Genomic DNA, 14,861 nt, shown 5'->3' with positions numbered 1-14,861 from the left:
TAACTTCTGGGTGTGCACATGTCCGCATCAGATCTGGGTCCTCGGCTTCGCACAGAAGGGAGAGCAGGGAAGGGCTGGGCATACCTGTCGGCTTCGAACGGGAGGGGCCGCACCCTAGAGGCGCGGCGGCCGCGTCAGCCCCGCACCGCCGGGGGCCGGCTAGCCCGACCGGGCGTCGCCCCGAATGGCCGCTGCGAGCTGGCTGGCTGGCCGCCGCCCCTGGTTGGCTGGTTGGAGGCCGCGCACGGACCACCTGAGCCGCCGGGATGTCACGCACGGACGCCTGCACCGCCTCTGCCTCCGGGATGCAGCACCGGGACGCCACGCCGCCTATGCTACCAGGAAGGTGGCCTCGCGGGGCAGGGAACGGCGGTTTTGCGAGCAGTAGGGAAGGGCGAGCCACGGACGTGAGGGTGGGGCAGGGAAAGGCGAGCTGGGCGTGATTGGTGGACGTGATCTCGCGAGCGTGATTGAAGGATGTGGGAGCGAGCGCGCGGGGAGGCGGTCGCACGGAGCGCGCAGGGAGGATGTGGGAGCGAGCGCGTGGGGACGCGGTATCGCTGCAGGCAGCAGACCGACGACCCAAAACAAATGTCGCACCAAAAAATATCTAATGCTTTGTTCTTTTTAGTTGTAACATATGTACACACACATGTGTGTGTATATATATATATATATATATATATATATATATATATATATATATATATATATATATATTGCAGGAGACCATGCCGCCAGCCTGCAAAAATCTGGCCGTCGATTCCCCGAGCAAAGGCCCGCGATTAATGCCTCCGCTTCAGTCGCTGCTTTGCCTCTATGGCAGAGAGTCCGCGTCCACTCACCTCAGCTAGGGTTTCGGACTCGAGGCCATTCCTCATCCTCCTTCCCCAAGTCGATCCCCAGACGGGCATCCCCCGAGCCCCGACGCTCCAGGCGGCCAGCCCCCACCTCCCACCTCCCAGCGCCCCTCGCCGTCAGCCGCCCCCACCCCCGTCGCCCCCACCGCTGCTTCATCACCTAGTCCTGCCGCCGCCGCCACCCGTCGCCCACAGCGCCGCTCCCGACAGCCACCGTCCCAGCGGCGCGCCCCTCCGCCTTCCGCTGCTCCAGATCCGAGGCAGGTCACCGCTGGGGACGCAGCACGAGCGCCAGAGCTGTTCGCTGGAGCTAACGGGTATGCCCATGCTTACATTTTTTTTTTCTTTCCGAAATTCGAATCCGAAAGGATGTGCAGTTTGCTTAAGCTGTTAAGCATAGGGGGAAATGGGAAAAGGATCACATTTCTGTGCAGCTCCTGTGAATTTACATCCATTCGTGCATGTTCGTTGCTGCAAATGTCTTGTGAAGCAAGGTCGATAAGAGCAAACTAATTGGTCTCCGTATTTGCATCCAATTCTCTTTATCGTTAAGCCCAGTGTGCAATTTGTTGTGTGTTACTCCTTATTACTAAGCATTTAAGCTACTTTTCTCTCTCTGGACTCGTCTACCTTTAATCGACTCTAGCACAGATCGTGTAGAGTAAGTGGATGGAGGGCCCGTTGAGGCATTATCAATCTAAGAACAATCATGATCGGAAATATTTGCAACATTTCTGTCTTGTGCACGCCCGATTACACTCAAACAGCAACTGACCAACCCCCAATACTCGTACATGAGTGATGCATTAACTACATCAAAATTGTGTATTCTTTTTGGACAGAAGGCTTCTGCCCAGCTTTATGTGAAGCAAAATAGTCTGCTGAGATTACCTGCTCTTACATAGTACATGCTTGACTTGCCAACGAAGAAGAAGAATCCGTGCCTAGGATCAGCGTCCACAAATTACATGGCAAATTTTAACACTTGCTGCTTTAGCCTAAAACAAGTCACAGCCCACTGTAAAAACCTCTGGACCCATCAGAGAACCAAACAAACATAATGACAGTTTTTACCCAACAAACCAGACAGCTGAAACCTATTTTCTCCTCCTCCTCCTAGTTAAAAAGCCTCCATCGCTTTTAACCGAGGAAAGTACTGCTAGAAAGAGAATCCCAACATGTAGGCTGTTGTCCAGTGAATGATGAGTGTGCTCTATAATTAAGGCGACATCATTTGTTTAGTGTTACTTACCATTGCCCATCTGTAAACCTTTTTGAAGCATTTGGGTACCTTGAATAACATACAAGTCCTAAATGTGATTACGGACTCTGGTGTTTAGACTTTAGACATGTACATGCACTGATTCTTTAATATTGCATAACCAGTCATTTACCCAGCTACTATTTGATTTTGCAACCAGTAACACTGTATGGCACACTTCTTCGCTTCAGGATTTTGAGAAGAGGAATATAATCATGGATATCATGCAGACTAGTGACTCTTCGCATCATGGAATTGTAGAAAATAGCCCGTACAGAATTCCATATGACAGACATGCAGAAGGTGGTCAACTTGGTGCTTCATGGTATTTTAGTAGAAAAGAAATAGAGGAGAATTCCCTATCGAGGAGAGATGGCATTGATCTGAAGAAAGAGTCTTATCTTCGCAAGTCATATTGCACATTTCTGCAGGATTTGGGGATGAGGCTTAAAGTGTAAGTATATATTATACCACAAGTTCTTTGTCAATTATTTTTACTTGTATTTCCTGAAAATATAATATCCATTCGCCTGTAATATCTATAGTTGTTATTTTCAAATTTATTTAGATAACTTTCTAATTTTCTGGAGCTTAGTTTTCCTAGGGCGAATACCATTTATCCCCTAAACTTTGGGGTGGAAGTTGAGATTTCACCCTAACATAAGGCCAGATATCTTTTTTACCTTAGACTTTACACCATACAAACAACACCCTAACTTTGAAAAGTGTTTCTTGCCTATGAGAAAGGAATGCATGGGTTGTTTAACATGTAAGAGTGAATGCCACTTCATTTTGTTTAAATGTTTTATTGATAAGGAAAAAATATTAGGTCCCATGTTTTATATGAAGGAAGTCTTCATCTCCATGCAGCCACAGACTGGTGTTTTCACTTGTGGGCTGTGGCAATGGGTTGTTGTCTGGTTCAGCAAAATCACGCTCCAGAAACAATTCACTGTGTCATATTATGTGTCAAAATCGAAGGGCGGGCCTGGTGCAAGCGGTAGAGTCTTACCGCCTGTGACCGGAAGGTCCCAGGGTTCGAGTCGCGGTCTCCTCGCATTGCACTAGGCGAGGGTAAGGCTTGCCACTAACACCCTTCCCCAGACCCCGCACAGAGCGGGAGCTCTCTGCACTGGGTACACCCTTTTTTTATATTATGTGTCAAAATCGCTAACTCGAGCTTGCCACATAGCTAAAAGCACCCTCCAATACCTGCTAGGTGTTATTTGAACGGTATAATTTAGGGTGAAAAGTGTTCCAAGTTCCTACTGTTTTTCCCCTGTTAACTGTATATAAATGATTTATGACTGATGCCATATTCACATCTGTTAACCTGTAACATATAAAGTATAAATGACAGCATCTCCTTATGGTCAACAGCATCTGAATTATAAATGTGAGTGCTGGTAGATGACAGCTTTTGTATTCTAGAATAGCTTGAGTCCTAGGCAGCACCCTTTGGTAAGACTTGACGACATTAATAATTGCTAAAAACATAAAACATGAGCAACCTTTGTTTGGATCTTCGGGATGGTAACATGCTATTCCGAATATTATGAAATCCTTTTATTGAGATAGATGGCCAAGCATACTAGTAGAACTATTTAGAGTCAGTTGCCTAGCGCACCTTGCCGCTAGGGACCACCTCAATGGATCTTTTATTATGGCACTATGTCTATTTAATACTTTGTGCTTCTGTATATTGAATTGACTTCTCCAGTTTCTCCTGGTATTTTAGTAGAACTATTGAGTACTTATCTTTAGTTCTTTATTATAGTTTATACAAACATGTGTTATCTGCCCATTTTAGACAGTTTAAGGTCTTATTATTCAGTTGTTCAAGTTGATTTCTATGCTGTCCATTGATTTTTTTGATAGTTCTCTATATGCATGCTTAGTTTTCTCGTGTCTGCAATGTAGATCATTTGGTACCAAATAGATCTCATTTGTTGATTGTTATTGCACACACCTGTTAATTCAATTTTATATCTGATAGTTGACATATAACTGTCCGCAACAGTGCTCCTTTTGTAATAAACTAAGACCTGATGGTTTCATGAGCACAAGTGTCAAATGGGTAAACAGCTTCGTTAGTAATCAATGCAATTGCAATCAAGGGATGGTGAATTTTCTACTTTAATACTGGTTATATTGTGGTTGCTAGTTCTTGCCTAGCATGTCATGAGCAGTTGATAACATCCTTGTTTTTAGTTAGGTGGAACAGATAATGCACAACACTGTTTAGCACTGTATTTCAGTTGCCTGACTGCCTGAAAATAACTGTATTTTGATTGTCTACTAGCTGGTAAACATGCCTGCTTGTTTGAGTTGAAACCTTTTATATATGTAATTTTTTTCTTCTAATGCCGACTGACTCTGTAATGTAGGCCTCAAGTGACAATTGCTACTGCTATAGTGTTCTGTCATCGGTTTTTTCTTCGTCAATCTCATGCAAAAAATGACAGACGGGTAAGTTTTCTAGATGTTTTTTTAACCTTTTGGCCTCTGTGTTTATAACATGATTGTAAAGAGTAATTTTCTTTATACACATAAATCACCTGGACACTTTGGTCTACATTGTAGTCAGCACAATCTCAGTATGTAGTAACTGGTAAATCTCCGGCGCTCACAGTTCCGGTACCACCTACATGTGGAAGACAAAAATATTTGTTTTCACATATAAAACACATGTTTTATTAGATGTGTTAAAAAAAAGAAAATCCTCATTATTAAAAATTTAAGTTTGTTATCAATACATGCATTTCTTTTTAGCATACTGGCGCCGTTTGCTTATTTCTCCTGGATAGTTATTCATCATCTGCTAATGAAAGTTTTAATATATAAGTTCATTATAACATGCAGACAATTGCAACAGTATGTATGTTCTTGGCGGGAAAAGTTGAAGAAACGCCCAGACCTCTGAAGGATGTCATACTCCTTTCATATGAGATCATCCACAAAAAGGATCCTGCTGCAGTTCAACGAATAAAACAGAAGGTGATTTGATTTAGAGCATTTAATATCTTGATGTTCCTGTTCTAGGTAATCTGAACTTTGTAACCTTATGATGTTATTATCCTTTTCTTTCCTTTCCATTTCTCCTATGATAGTACTTTTTTAAAGGCAAGGCCAGGACTGCTCTTTTTATGCAATTTTACGTCCTGATTACTGTGGCACACAACAATAACTGAGGCTGTTTGTTTTGTTTCTTCAGGAAGTATATGAACAACAGAAGGAACTTATTTTACTTGGGGAACGTGTTGTGCTTGTAACACTTGGTTTTGATTTGAATGTGAACCATCCTTACAAGCCCTTGGTTGAAGCAATAAAAAAGTTCAAGGTTGCTCAAAATGCACTTGCTCAAGTTGCCTGGAATTTTGTCAATGATGGGTATGCTAAAATTACTCTTCCTCATTACAAATAGTAATCCACAAACATGCCTATTTACTACGCCTTAAAAGGGGTGTACAGGCTCCGCACTTCACTTTGCCTGCAATTTAAACCGCACCATATTGCGGCTGGCTGCAATCTTCCTGGCTGCGAAGTTTCTCAAAGTCAAGCTTCCATCAGATGGCGACAAGGTCTGGTGGCAAGAGTTTGATGTAACTCCGCGGCAGTTGGAAGGTTGGTCTCTAGATGCAAAGTCACTAGTGCGCACCTTAACTGCACTAATGTAAAACTTAATTTTCTTGAGTGCTAGTTTCCTACTTATTAGCTATCTAGTAATCCTATGAAAATTGGACAGCGAAAGATAATTGGCGTGTCCAAAAATGATCGTGGAACTAAGATAGGTTGAAGGCACACATAATTCCATGATCTATGGCTCTATACTCAAGGCAATCCCATTTGACTTTAGATGCATTCTGGGGACATGCCAAGGACATGTAGTCAGGAATAATTGGTTGGTGATGTCATTTTAGTGCATTTTTTTAGTTAGATCTTGCCAATCTTGCATTTTTCTCTATATCTTTTTGCCACCATGATGCTTCTTTTGGTCCTTTTCTTCACTTTGGATGCTATATTTTTGTTTTGAAAGATCATTTTTATGAATTATTCCATCAAAGATACATGCTTATGCTTTGTGTTTCTGGTTACTCCTTTCAGAGGTTAGCAACCAGATGTTGGAACTCTATGAGCAAAACCATGTTCAACCAACACCACCACAAGGTAATGATACTGAAGGCAGTTCTGCAAGTGTTGCGAATCAACGTGCTTCTGGTAAAGTTCCAGGAGTAGCTGATGAACCTCCTGCCCATGAACATAATCAAGCACCCAGACAATCAAGCCAGCAGAACATGTCAGGCCACCATGGCTATGACCACCCTCATCCGGAGAAGCAAAACTATAGGATACCTCCAAATGAAGCAAGGGATGGCACTGCTAATAGCAACGAAGGTCCCAATGTGTCGTCCTCGATGATGGATGCAATGAAGAAGATAAACAAGGATAAGGTGAAAGCGGCCCTGGAGAAGCGGAGGAAATCGAAAGGTGACCTTTCAAGAAAGGCTGATGTGATGGATGATGATGACCTCATTGAGAGGGAGCTGGAACATGGCGTGGAGTTGGCTGTCGAGGATGAGAAGATCAAGCAGGAGAGAAGGCAGAGCTGGCCTCATCCTGCACACCGTGTAGACCACCAGAGCACCAACCATGAGAATACCGAAGAGGGTGAGCTGTCCATGGACAGTCAAGAATACCATTCTCCGGAGCATGACAATCGGAAGAGAAAGGATGCGCATGAGCACCGGAACTATGATCGTGACGAAAGGGACCTTAAAAGGCTAAGGTCTTGAGAGTTACACCTTTGTGGGAGTCTCATGTTGTTTGGACTATAACATGATGTGGAACCTATCTTTCTGTCACAGGTGTACTAGATGCTTATTTGGTGTGCTGGGGGATTTGAACTGTGACATATATAAGTCAAGATGGTTTCCCCACGAATCATGTATGTGTTAAGCCATGTTAGGCAATTGAGATGACGCTGTGACTTGAGTATTCCACAGGTTTATGCTGGAAACAATATTAAGGAAGCTGCATCCAACGGCTATCTGAAGTGTGTATGTATTTGATTCCAAGGTTACCTGAACCCAAATGGTAGCATGCCATTTTATTATTATTCGTCCTATCTTGGACTTGGAACGCTGGTACTGGGGATGAGATCGATCGTGCATAGATTATTGTTGATTTTGATACCATGCAATGTGCATGTTCTCTCCTTCCTAAATTATGGGTTGTTTTGGCTTTTTAGATACATAGTTTTTATTATCTTTATACACTAGATATAGGTAAAGAAACACATATCTAGTCTAGAAAAGTAAAAAAGAGTAGCATGGAAGAGAGAATTCTTAATGGTGCTGTTCGTTTGCTCGTTCTATGGGCATACAGTATACCACCTATTTGTCGCTGCTTGGAACAGGATAATTTTTACACATTTTTTCTTTAAACATAGTACATTTGCAAGCTTATTACTATGAATGCACGCATACATGGACACCCTATCATAAGAGCAGGGCTGATCTTGAGATTTGGGTGGCTATGAATGTACGCACACATCGGCGCCCTATAACAAGAGGAGGGCCGACCTTGAGATTTAGGTGGCACAAGGCAAAGTCTCAACATTCGGCCTGTTCGTTGGTTGGTTTCTGGGCTGGCTGGTGCTGATTTGTTGTGAGAGAAAAACACTGTTGGTTGGTTGGCTGGCTGAAACCAACAAGCGAACAGGCCACTGACCAGTACTCCGTCGGTCCAAAAACAGGCATCGTTTTAGCCTCTGATGCAATGACCAAGGAGCACCAAAGCCACACCAATTTGCAATTAATCGCTCCGCTACTCTAAGGCCAGTTTCAATGGAAGTTTCATTAGAATTTGATTTGTATTTATTAGGGTGCCACGTAAATGCTTTTGATGATGTGACAATGTATTTAATTAGAAAGAGAAAAAGTGAGTTTTATGAGGATAAAACTCTTTTGTCACGATTATCAATTTTCCATGAGTCATGAAATTAAATGTCAATAAAACCAAAGAATGAAACTCTCCATTGGGAGTGAATGTTCTATTCATGTTTTATTTTAATTTACAGTCTTAAAAACAACGTCACGAAATGAATTTGATGATGCTGATGCCCTCGCAGGCTCGCACTCTGCTGCAATGAATTCGATGAGAACATGAAATGATGAGGAATTGAGTAGCGGCGTAGATAAAAGGACTGCAGCACTCCTTAGGAAAATCAATGTCATAATAAACTTCTCGACTTTCCTCTGCAGTCGTTCATCTGAACCTTCCATTTGAGTCTCACAGCCCGATCAAGTACAGCAGCCCGGCCATCTCAACCCAAGGAGGCAACGCGATGTCTCTTGGGCAGTTGGGGGCTCGGTCATTCGTAGTCGCCGTTGTCTTTGTTCTCCCCGTCAGGCCGCCACAGCTCGCCGGCGCTCTCCTCACCGCCACCGAGCACCACCAGGTACGCCCTCCGCTTGATCTTCCCCTCCTGCCGTGCGAAGCCGTGCGAGCAAACTTTAACGTAGTTCGTAAGTACGCCTTCCCCTTCCTGCTGTGCGAAACCGTGCGTCCAAACCCTAACATAATATTCGTATTCGGATCTGAATCTAATTACAAGTGTATATGCATGTATTATGCCTACTAACTTCGATTGTTTTGCAAAAATTATCCATGTCCTTCACTGGGTCCGCCCCTGCTTGACAGAGCAAACAGAGCAAGGAGATAGATTAAGAATGGCTGCGCGGAGCAGTTCTATGGCCGCCGAGGATGACTACGAGGTACGTTCCAGTTCTTTCCTCTCTTTCTTACAGTTGCTCTGTTTCCCCGCTTACTATTGCGATTAAATTGTACTAGTTTAGACATGTGCAGAGTTACGGCCTTATTGAGCAACCGGAAATTGCTAGATGGTGGATGAACAAGTGACATATTTAACTACTATAGGGCAAGATATTTAGGTAGTAAAGTAGAATTGGAGTATCTTTTGTTGTTGGATGAGTTCACCTTCAGTTTTTACTTGTACTTGGGTAGACTTCTCGATTGATGACTTCATTTATACAGATTCCAGGGATACAATTGTTCTGAGAAAGTTTAGTAGCTTTGTGCTGTTTTTGGGTGTGATTAGGTTGAATGGAAACAAAAAAAAATCAATTGTCAACATATTTTTGGGTGATAGTGCAAGCTTTAATGCCTAGGGTACTAGAGCTGGCATATGTAGAATTGTATTTCGCAAAAAATAAGAAATATATAGCAGTATAAATACATACTCCCTCGATTCCAAATTGTAAGTCGTTCGGGCTTTTAGAGATACATAGCTGCTTTTACTAGGTATCTAGGTACATAGCAGACTGCTATGTATCTCTAAAAGCCAGAACGACTTACAATTTACATTGGAGGGAGTATTTGTTTTGAGTTACATTGGACCATGACTAGATCATGATGTTGAATCATGTGGCAGCAGAATAATGGTGTTTTCCAGAGGATGCAAATACCATCCACAGTAACATAACATTTTTTTGTCACATCCATATAGGTCTAAGTTTACTCTGAATTGAGATTGTATGTGCTCTTATAGTGTTGATGTTATGCAGACTGAACAAAAGAAGCAAGCTGCTGCAGATGTTCTTTTTCACTATTCACAATTTGTTATGGTCTGCATTGGTGAGGATGTTCGCCCTACTGATCTCAGGTTGCATCTTATGAAGGCATATTTATATTTGTTATAATCAAGGATTCAAGGTTGACCTTTGTGGTTCCTCTATCTTGTGAATTTATCATATGCTTTTCTTTTGCTGAGATTTTTTTTTTCTCGAACACGAGAGAACTGCGTATCATTGCATTGAAAAGAAAAAAAAGGGACCCTTACAAAACACCACACACACCCAAAAGGAAACTACAAATCACCTTCCTTCGCGTCAGTAAAAGAAAAGGATACGACTGCAACCTAAAAACACACACACACACCTTACTGAGACGACTGGGTGAAAAGGTAAAAAATACCTTTAGCCCCAGCCAAAGCGCACAACTGTAGCTCCTCACTAGAAAACAATAAGGCTCTAGCCAAACAAGGAGGTACATCCAGTCAAAAACACATCTATTGTGGTGATTCCAAATGGTCCAAGCCCCAAGAATCACAATGGGAGTTGAGGCCTTTATGCAGTTGTCCTCCAAGGCTCCAACAGGAAGAATAATCTTCTCCCACCAATCATCAAATAACTCTTCTCCAATCCGAGGGGCAAGGATCTGTAGGCCTACTCTGTGGAATAATCTGTACCAAAAATCTCCAGCAAAGACACAAGAAAGGAGAAGATGGTTTATGGTTTCCTCATCTTGATCACAATGAGGACACCTCTCTGGATGTGGGAGCCCTCGCCTTGCCAGTTGATCGGCCGTCCAACACCTGTCATGAGCTACCAGCCACATGAAGAAAACAATTGTTCCCCTTGTAGATCAATGCTTTGTTCTTGTTAGTTTCCTTCTTATTTATCGTTTGCATGACTATTTGCTGGTCCCGATGTACTTTATGTGTCTAGATACTAAAATTGAGAGGTGCCTCTACATATTTAGTGAGAAAGGGTAAGCGATAACAATGGTTGCTCGGCTAATCCAAGCAAAGGTGAAAAGTATCCCCAAAATCAGTCATCTACGTTTTATAAAACGTTCTGCTTTATCTTCTTGTCATGTGTGCACCTCCTCTCTGTATTTTTTGGTTGTTCATAGACAGGTCTTATAATTTGTACAAAAAGCTGTACTACAATCAATTGAACATATGAAAAGTTTTTTAGTATTCCCATTGTTCCCACCATCTCCATCCTAAGCAATGGCAACTGTTGAATATAACCATTGTTTTAACATACTTGTTGCAACCATAAAATCAACTGGCTATTCTAAGTTGAGAGGTCAAACTATAAATACAGATAACATCCACTTAATCTTGTTTGGTGAGCTATAAAGAGGGGTTTGAGGAGTTGGATTTATTTTGAACCTACATGACAAGCTTGGTGAGCCTTAATTTATTTTGTTTTTCTATCGTACAGATTCTTGCCTGATTCAGTTTTTTTTTCTATGGAACATTTTGCTACTTACTTTGAGTTGTTGGGATCATATCAGTTGCTTTTATGTTGTTTCACTATCAGCAAATGATTTACCTCTTGTCAGATCCCTTCCATTCTTGTCAGTTGGTTTTGTTGCTTGTTTGGGGACCTGAGGCAATTAGCTGATTTGTCTGTTGACCTAACTTTTCCAAACCCAAGTTATGATTTATACTTTGGGTTAATAATTGTTAGCAGTAAGACAGTAACTCAACATGTACAGATTGAGTCTTAAAAAGGAATAAGAAAAGGAACTATTTGCTAGAAAAACTCTGAGACGATGACCTTGTTCATGCTTAGGGCTGTATATCGAGCCAGCTCGGCTCGGCTCGGTCCAGTTCGAGCTGGCTCGTTAGGCTAGCAAGCCAGCTCGGCTCGGCTCGCTAATATTACGAGCTAGAGGGGCAGCTCGGCTCAGCTCGTTACCGAGCTCGAGCTGGCTCATTTAGCTCGCGAGCTACTACAAAAAAAAAAAATAGGACACACATGTTTATAATGTTTATGCTGCATTAATTCCAGAAGGTGACATCCACCATTATGCAACCATACATGATTAATACATATCGTGTTCATTAAAAGTATCAACCATGCAACATAGCTGGTCCATCCATGATCATGCAGTTGCAGCATACTAATTAGTTCCTTGCCACCACAAACTTAGGAAAGTCCACGGATTCAATGTCAGCATCATCATCTTCTCCTTGGAAAACAATCCATAAAATCAACATTTAAGTATCACAAAAAGGGCGTACCCAGTGCAGAGAGCTCCCGCTCTGTGCGGGGTCTGGGGAAGGATGTCAGTGGCAAGCCTTACCCTCGCCTGTGCAATGCGAGGAGACCGTGACTCGAACCCGGGACCTTCCGGTCACAGACGGTAAGACTACTGCTTGCACCAAGTACCACAACAATTATAAAATCAAAATTCATATGAAACAGCTGAAAATAAGAACTACATACCAATAGAATAAGTGTACATTTCTATGTCAGCATCATCATCTTCTGGATTCATGGTCGTGGGCTGATAGGCCTCAGCTCGTGAGCAGCTCGCGAGCTGGCTCGTTAAAATAGCGAGCTAGACTTCTAGCTCAACTCATGAAAAAGTTAAAACGAGCCGAGTCGAGCCGAGCTGAGCCGGCCATGAGTCGAGCGAGTTGGCGAGCCGCGAGTATTTTGTCCAGCCCTATTCATGCTTCAGTGCAAAAGGTGAGGTGCATGTCATTAGGGTCAGCACATCAGTGCCGAACATGCTTGTGGCACACTGTCGAGTAATTTAAGCTTCCAGTGCATTTAAACATAATTGGGACGAGTCAGAAATTAAAACTGTCTGGTACTATTGTCAAATTTGTGTGCCTTTTTTTTAGAAAAAGAATACAGAAGTTTTTCTGCTTCTGGTGCATAAGGTGAGGTGCATGTCACTAGTCAGCGCATCAGTGACCAACTCATTGTGTAAACTGCATGATTGGTTTGGGGGTTCCAAGTTGCATGGGTTTTAGTTGGCGTAATGACTATAAATTGATATGCAATTTGTTTGGGTAAACAATAAGATTCGACTATGAGTTGTTTCTCTTTCTCTCTTCCTTTCCTATTCTATAATGCAGTTTTGTCATTTTGTTCTTGATACTTTCTGTGATCCATAAGGCTCATATAATGATAACATACATGATACATCATTTGCTTTCTCTTTTCCGTAGGAAGTTTCAGGAATGCCCACTTCTCTGAAGGAGCCTCAACAGGCTGCTTCCTCACCGGCTTCCAGTGGCGAACCGTCTTCCTCCAGAACGATGAAAGGCGACAAGAATGAAATCTCCTAAGCTTCATAGATCATTATCCAACTCAGGTCCTCTGCTGTTCCTTATGCGCTGAGAAGATTGTATCGTTCGGAACTTCAGATGATGAGGGCATGAGGCCTACTTGCGTTATAGGAATGTAAATATGTTAGGAACACTATTCATAGCTGTTCTGCTGTTCTGCTGCTTTAGCTTCTTTCGTGACAGCCTGCTTCATGCTTGAATCCATTTTTATTCAGGGGCAGTAACGTAAATGTTGTTGTATTTTTCTTTTTAAAAAAATGCAAATGCCGTACATAAAGATGGCAGGTGAATATTGTGTTTTGAATGGTCACGTTTGCTTATGGCTAGGCCTAATTGTTAGCTGTGCTAAAAGTTAGATGGAACTGATTGGATCTTTAGGTAATACTTAGTAGTTGTGTAGATACATAGCAACTGACCATAATACCATTGTCTTTATCCTCATACTGGACTAGAGGCAACGGTTACCCGAAACCTTTACCCTACCAGGGCATGTGCATGAGTAAGTTCCTCTATTTGTGAGTTTTTTTAATGATTAAAGCTAGATCCTGCGGTTTTGTGGGCATGGGTCTATGAGCGGATACTCCTGTAAACATTAAACTCAGTAAACAGTAGACTCATGGGTTTGCTCAAAAAAAAAGTGAACTCATGGGTTCTTTAAACCTGTCGATCATAGCATTTTACTTGGCGTAAACCTATGCACAAACATCAAATATTATTTTTATATTTCTATAGAAAGATACTTACAAAAAAGTACAGAAACGCAAAGAAATAAGGAAAGAGAAAAGAACTGTTGAGACGTACTCCCATTAAAAAAAGGCTTGTATTTTTGGGCGATTTTTTTTAAACAATGTTTTTTAATGATGAATTGCAAATCTAGAAGCTGGTATACTAAATTTTGACATATAGCCTACTGTCGGCCTCTCAAAAGCCGACAGCAGACCTGTCGCCCTCTCACTAGCCGGTAGGTACACGCGGCACCCGAAACAGTGATCCTGTCGGCATCTGGAGGGCCGACAGGCCAGTCCGCATTTGTTGCGCTGTGGGCAACCCATATACCTCGCGCAGGTCGCTTCTGGGCACTCGATGCTCTGCGTGTTGCCCAGTGGGTTGGATAATACACACGACGATATTCAGAATAGCTAACGCTTGCTCGTTTAATTTCAGACGCACTTGATTGGCCTGATGATCCCGTTCTTTGTTAGTCAATCACTGGCTTTGTTTATACATGCTACCTCGCATGACATAATATATTCTCTGTCATATATGGTGCGACCCAAACTATTGGACTGTTATTATATATATATAAGACTTGCTAAAATTCTGAATTTTAGCTTTCTTTCGTACGATGGTTATTTTATATATTTATATTAAATTATAAATTTAGCTTGTTGCATTTTATGTAGACATAATCTATAATTTCCGGTTCTAAGAATAAAAACTCGTTAGACAAAACCGTAAATCCGACAAAATCTAGCCTATGTTGGTACAAAGACAATTACCAATTTACAATTGTTTCTATAGTTAGATAAGAACAACAAATTATTTTCTTATGATACAAGGACAAACAATAATCATAAAAATAATAATTTATTTGTACTGGTCGATTTATAAAAGCGTTGTCTAAAATCATCTTAAAATTCAGGTATCTGAAATACAGGAAAAAAAATTAAATAATGGATATAGCTACGGCAAACATTTGGGATTGCATAAGGCGCAGTTTGCCCTACACTCCTTCAACGTCCTATAGCAATACTCTTTCCGGCTTGCATCTGGGCAGCAGTAGCATTTCTCCAGGTGAGGACTGGAGTAATCGCACCTGACCTCAGTGCAAAAAATGATGATA

General features: G+C 42.0%; 1 protein-coding gene and 1 pseudogene across 3 annotated transcripts; both read left to right on the top strand.

Annotated features, from left to right (window-relative positions):
• The first annotated feature begins 770 nt into the window (after positions 1–770).
• LOC136493343 (cyclin-T1-3-like) lies at positions 771–7,098 on the top strand (annotated as a pseudogene).
• A 1,274-nt stretch (positions 7,099–8,372) lies between these two features.
• Positions 8,373–13,371, top strand: LOC136493342 (uncharacterized). 3 transcript variants are annotated; one of them, XM_066489418.1, is made up of 4 exons: positions 8,373–8,581; positions 8,824–8,897; positions 9,708–9,777; positions 12,899–13,037. In XM_066489418.1, the coding sequence occupies exons 2-4, from the start codon at positions 8,853–8,855 to the stop codon at positions 13,006–13,008; spliced, it is 225 nt and encodes a 74-aa protein (XP_066345515.1). In that variant the 5' UTR covers positions 8,373–8,581; positions 8,824–8,852; the 3' UTR covers positions 13,009–13,037. The 3 variants fall into 3 exon arrangements, with proteins under 3 accessions (XP_066345515.1, XP_066345514.1, XP_066345512.1); XM_066489417.1 differs by having other exon boundaries at positions 9,708–9,805; positions 12,903–13,023; XM_066489415.1 differs by having other exon boundaries at positions 8,374–8,581; positions 9,708–9,821; positions 12,899–13,371.
• The last annotated feature ends 1,490 nt before the right edge of the window (positions 13,372–14,861 follow it).

This window comes from Miscanthus floridulus, chromosome 11, assembly GCF_019320115.1.
Source record: "Miscanthus floridulus cultivar M001 chromosome 11, ASM1932011v1, whole genome shotgun sequence".
Lineage (NCBI taxonomy): Eukaryota > Viridiplantae > Streptophyta > Magnoliopsida > Poales > Poaceae > Miscanthus > Miscanthus floridulus.
The sequence above is the reverse complement of the archived record's forward strand: the minus strand, read 5'-3'. Positions and strand labels throughout refer to the sequence as shown.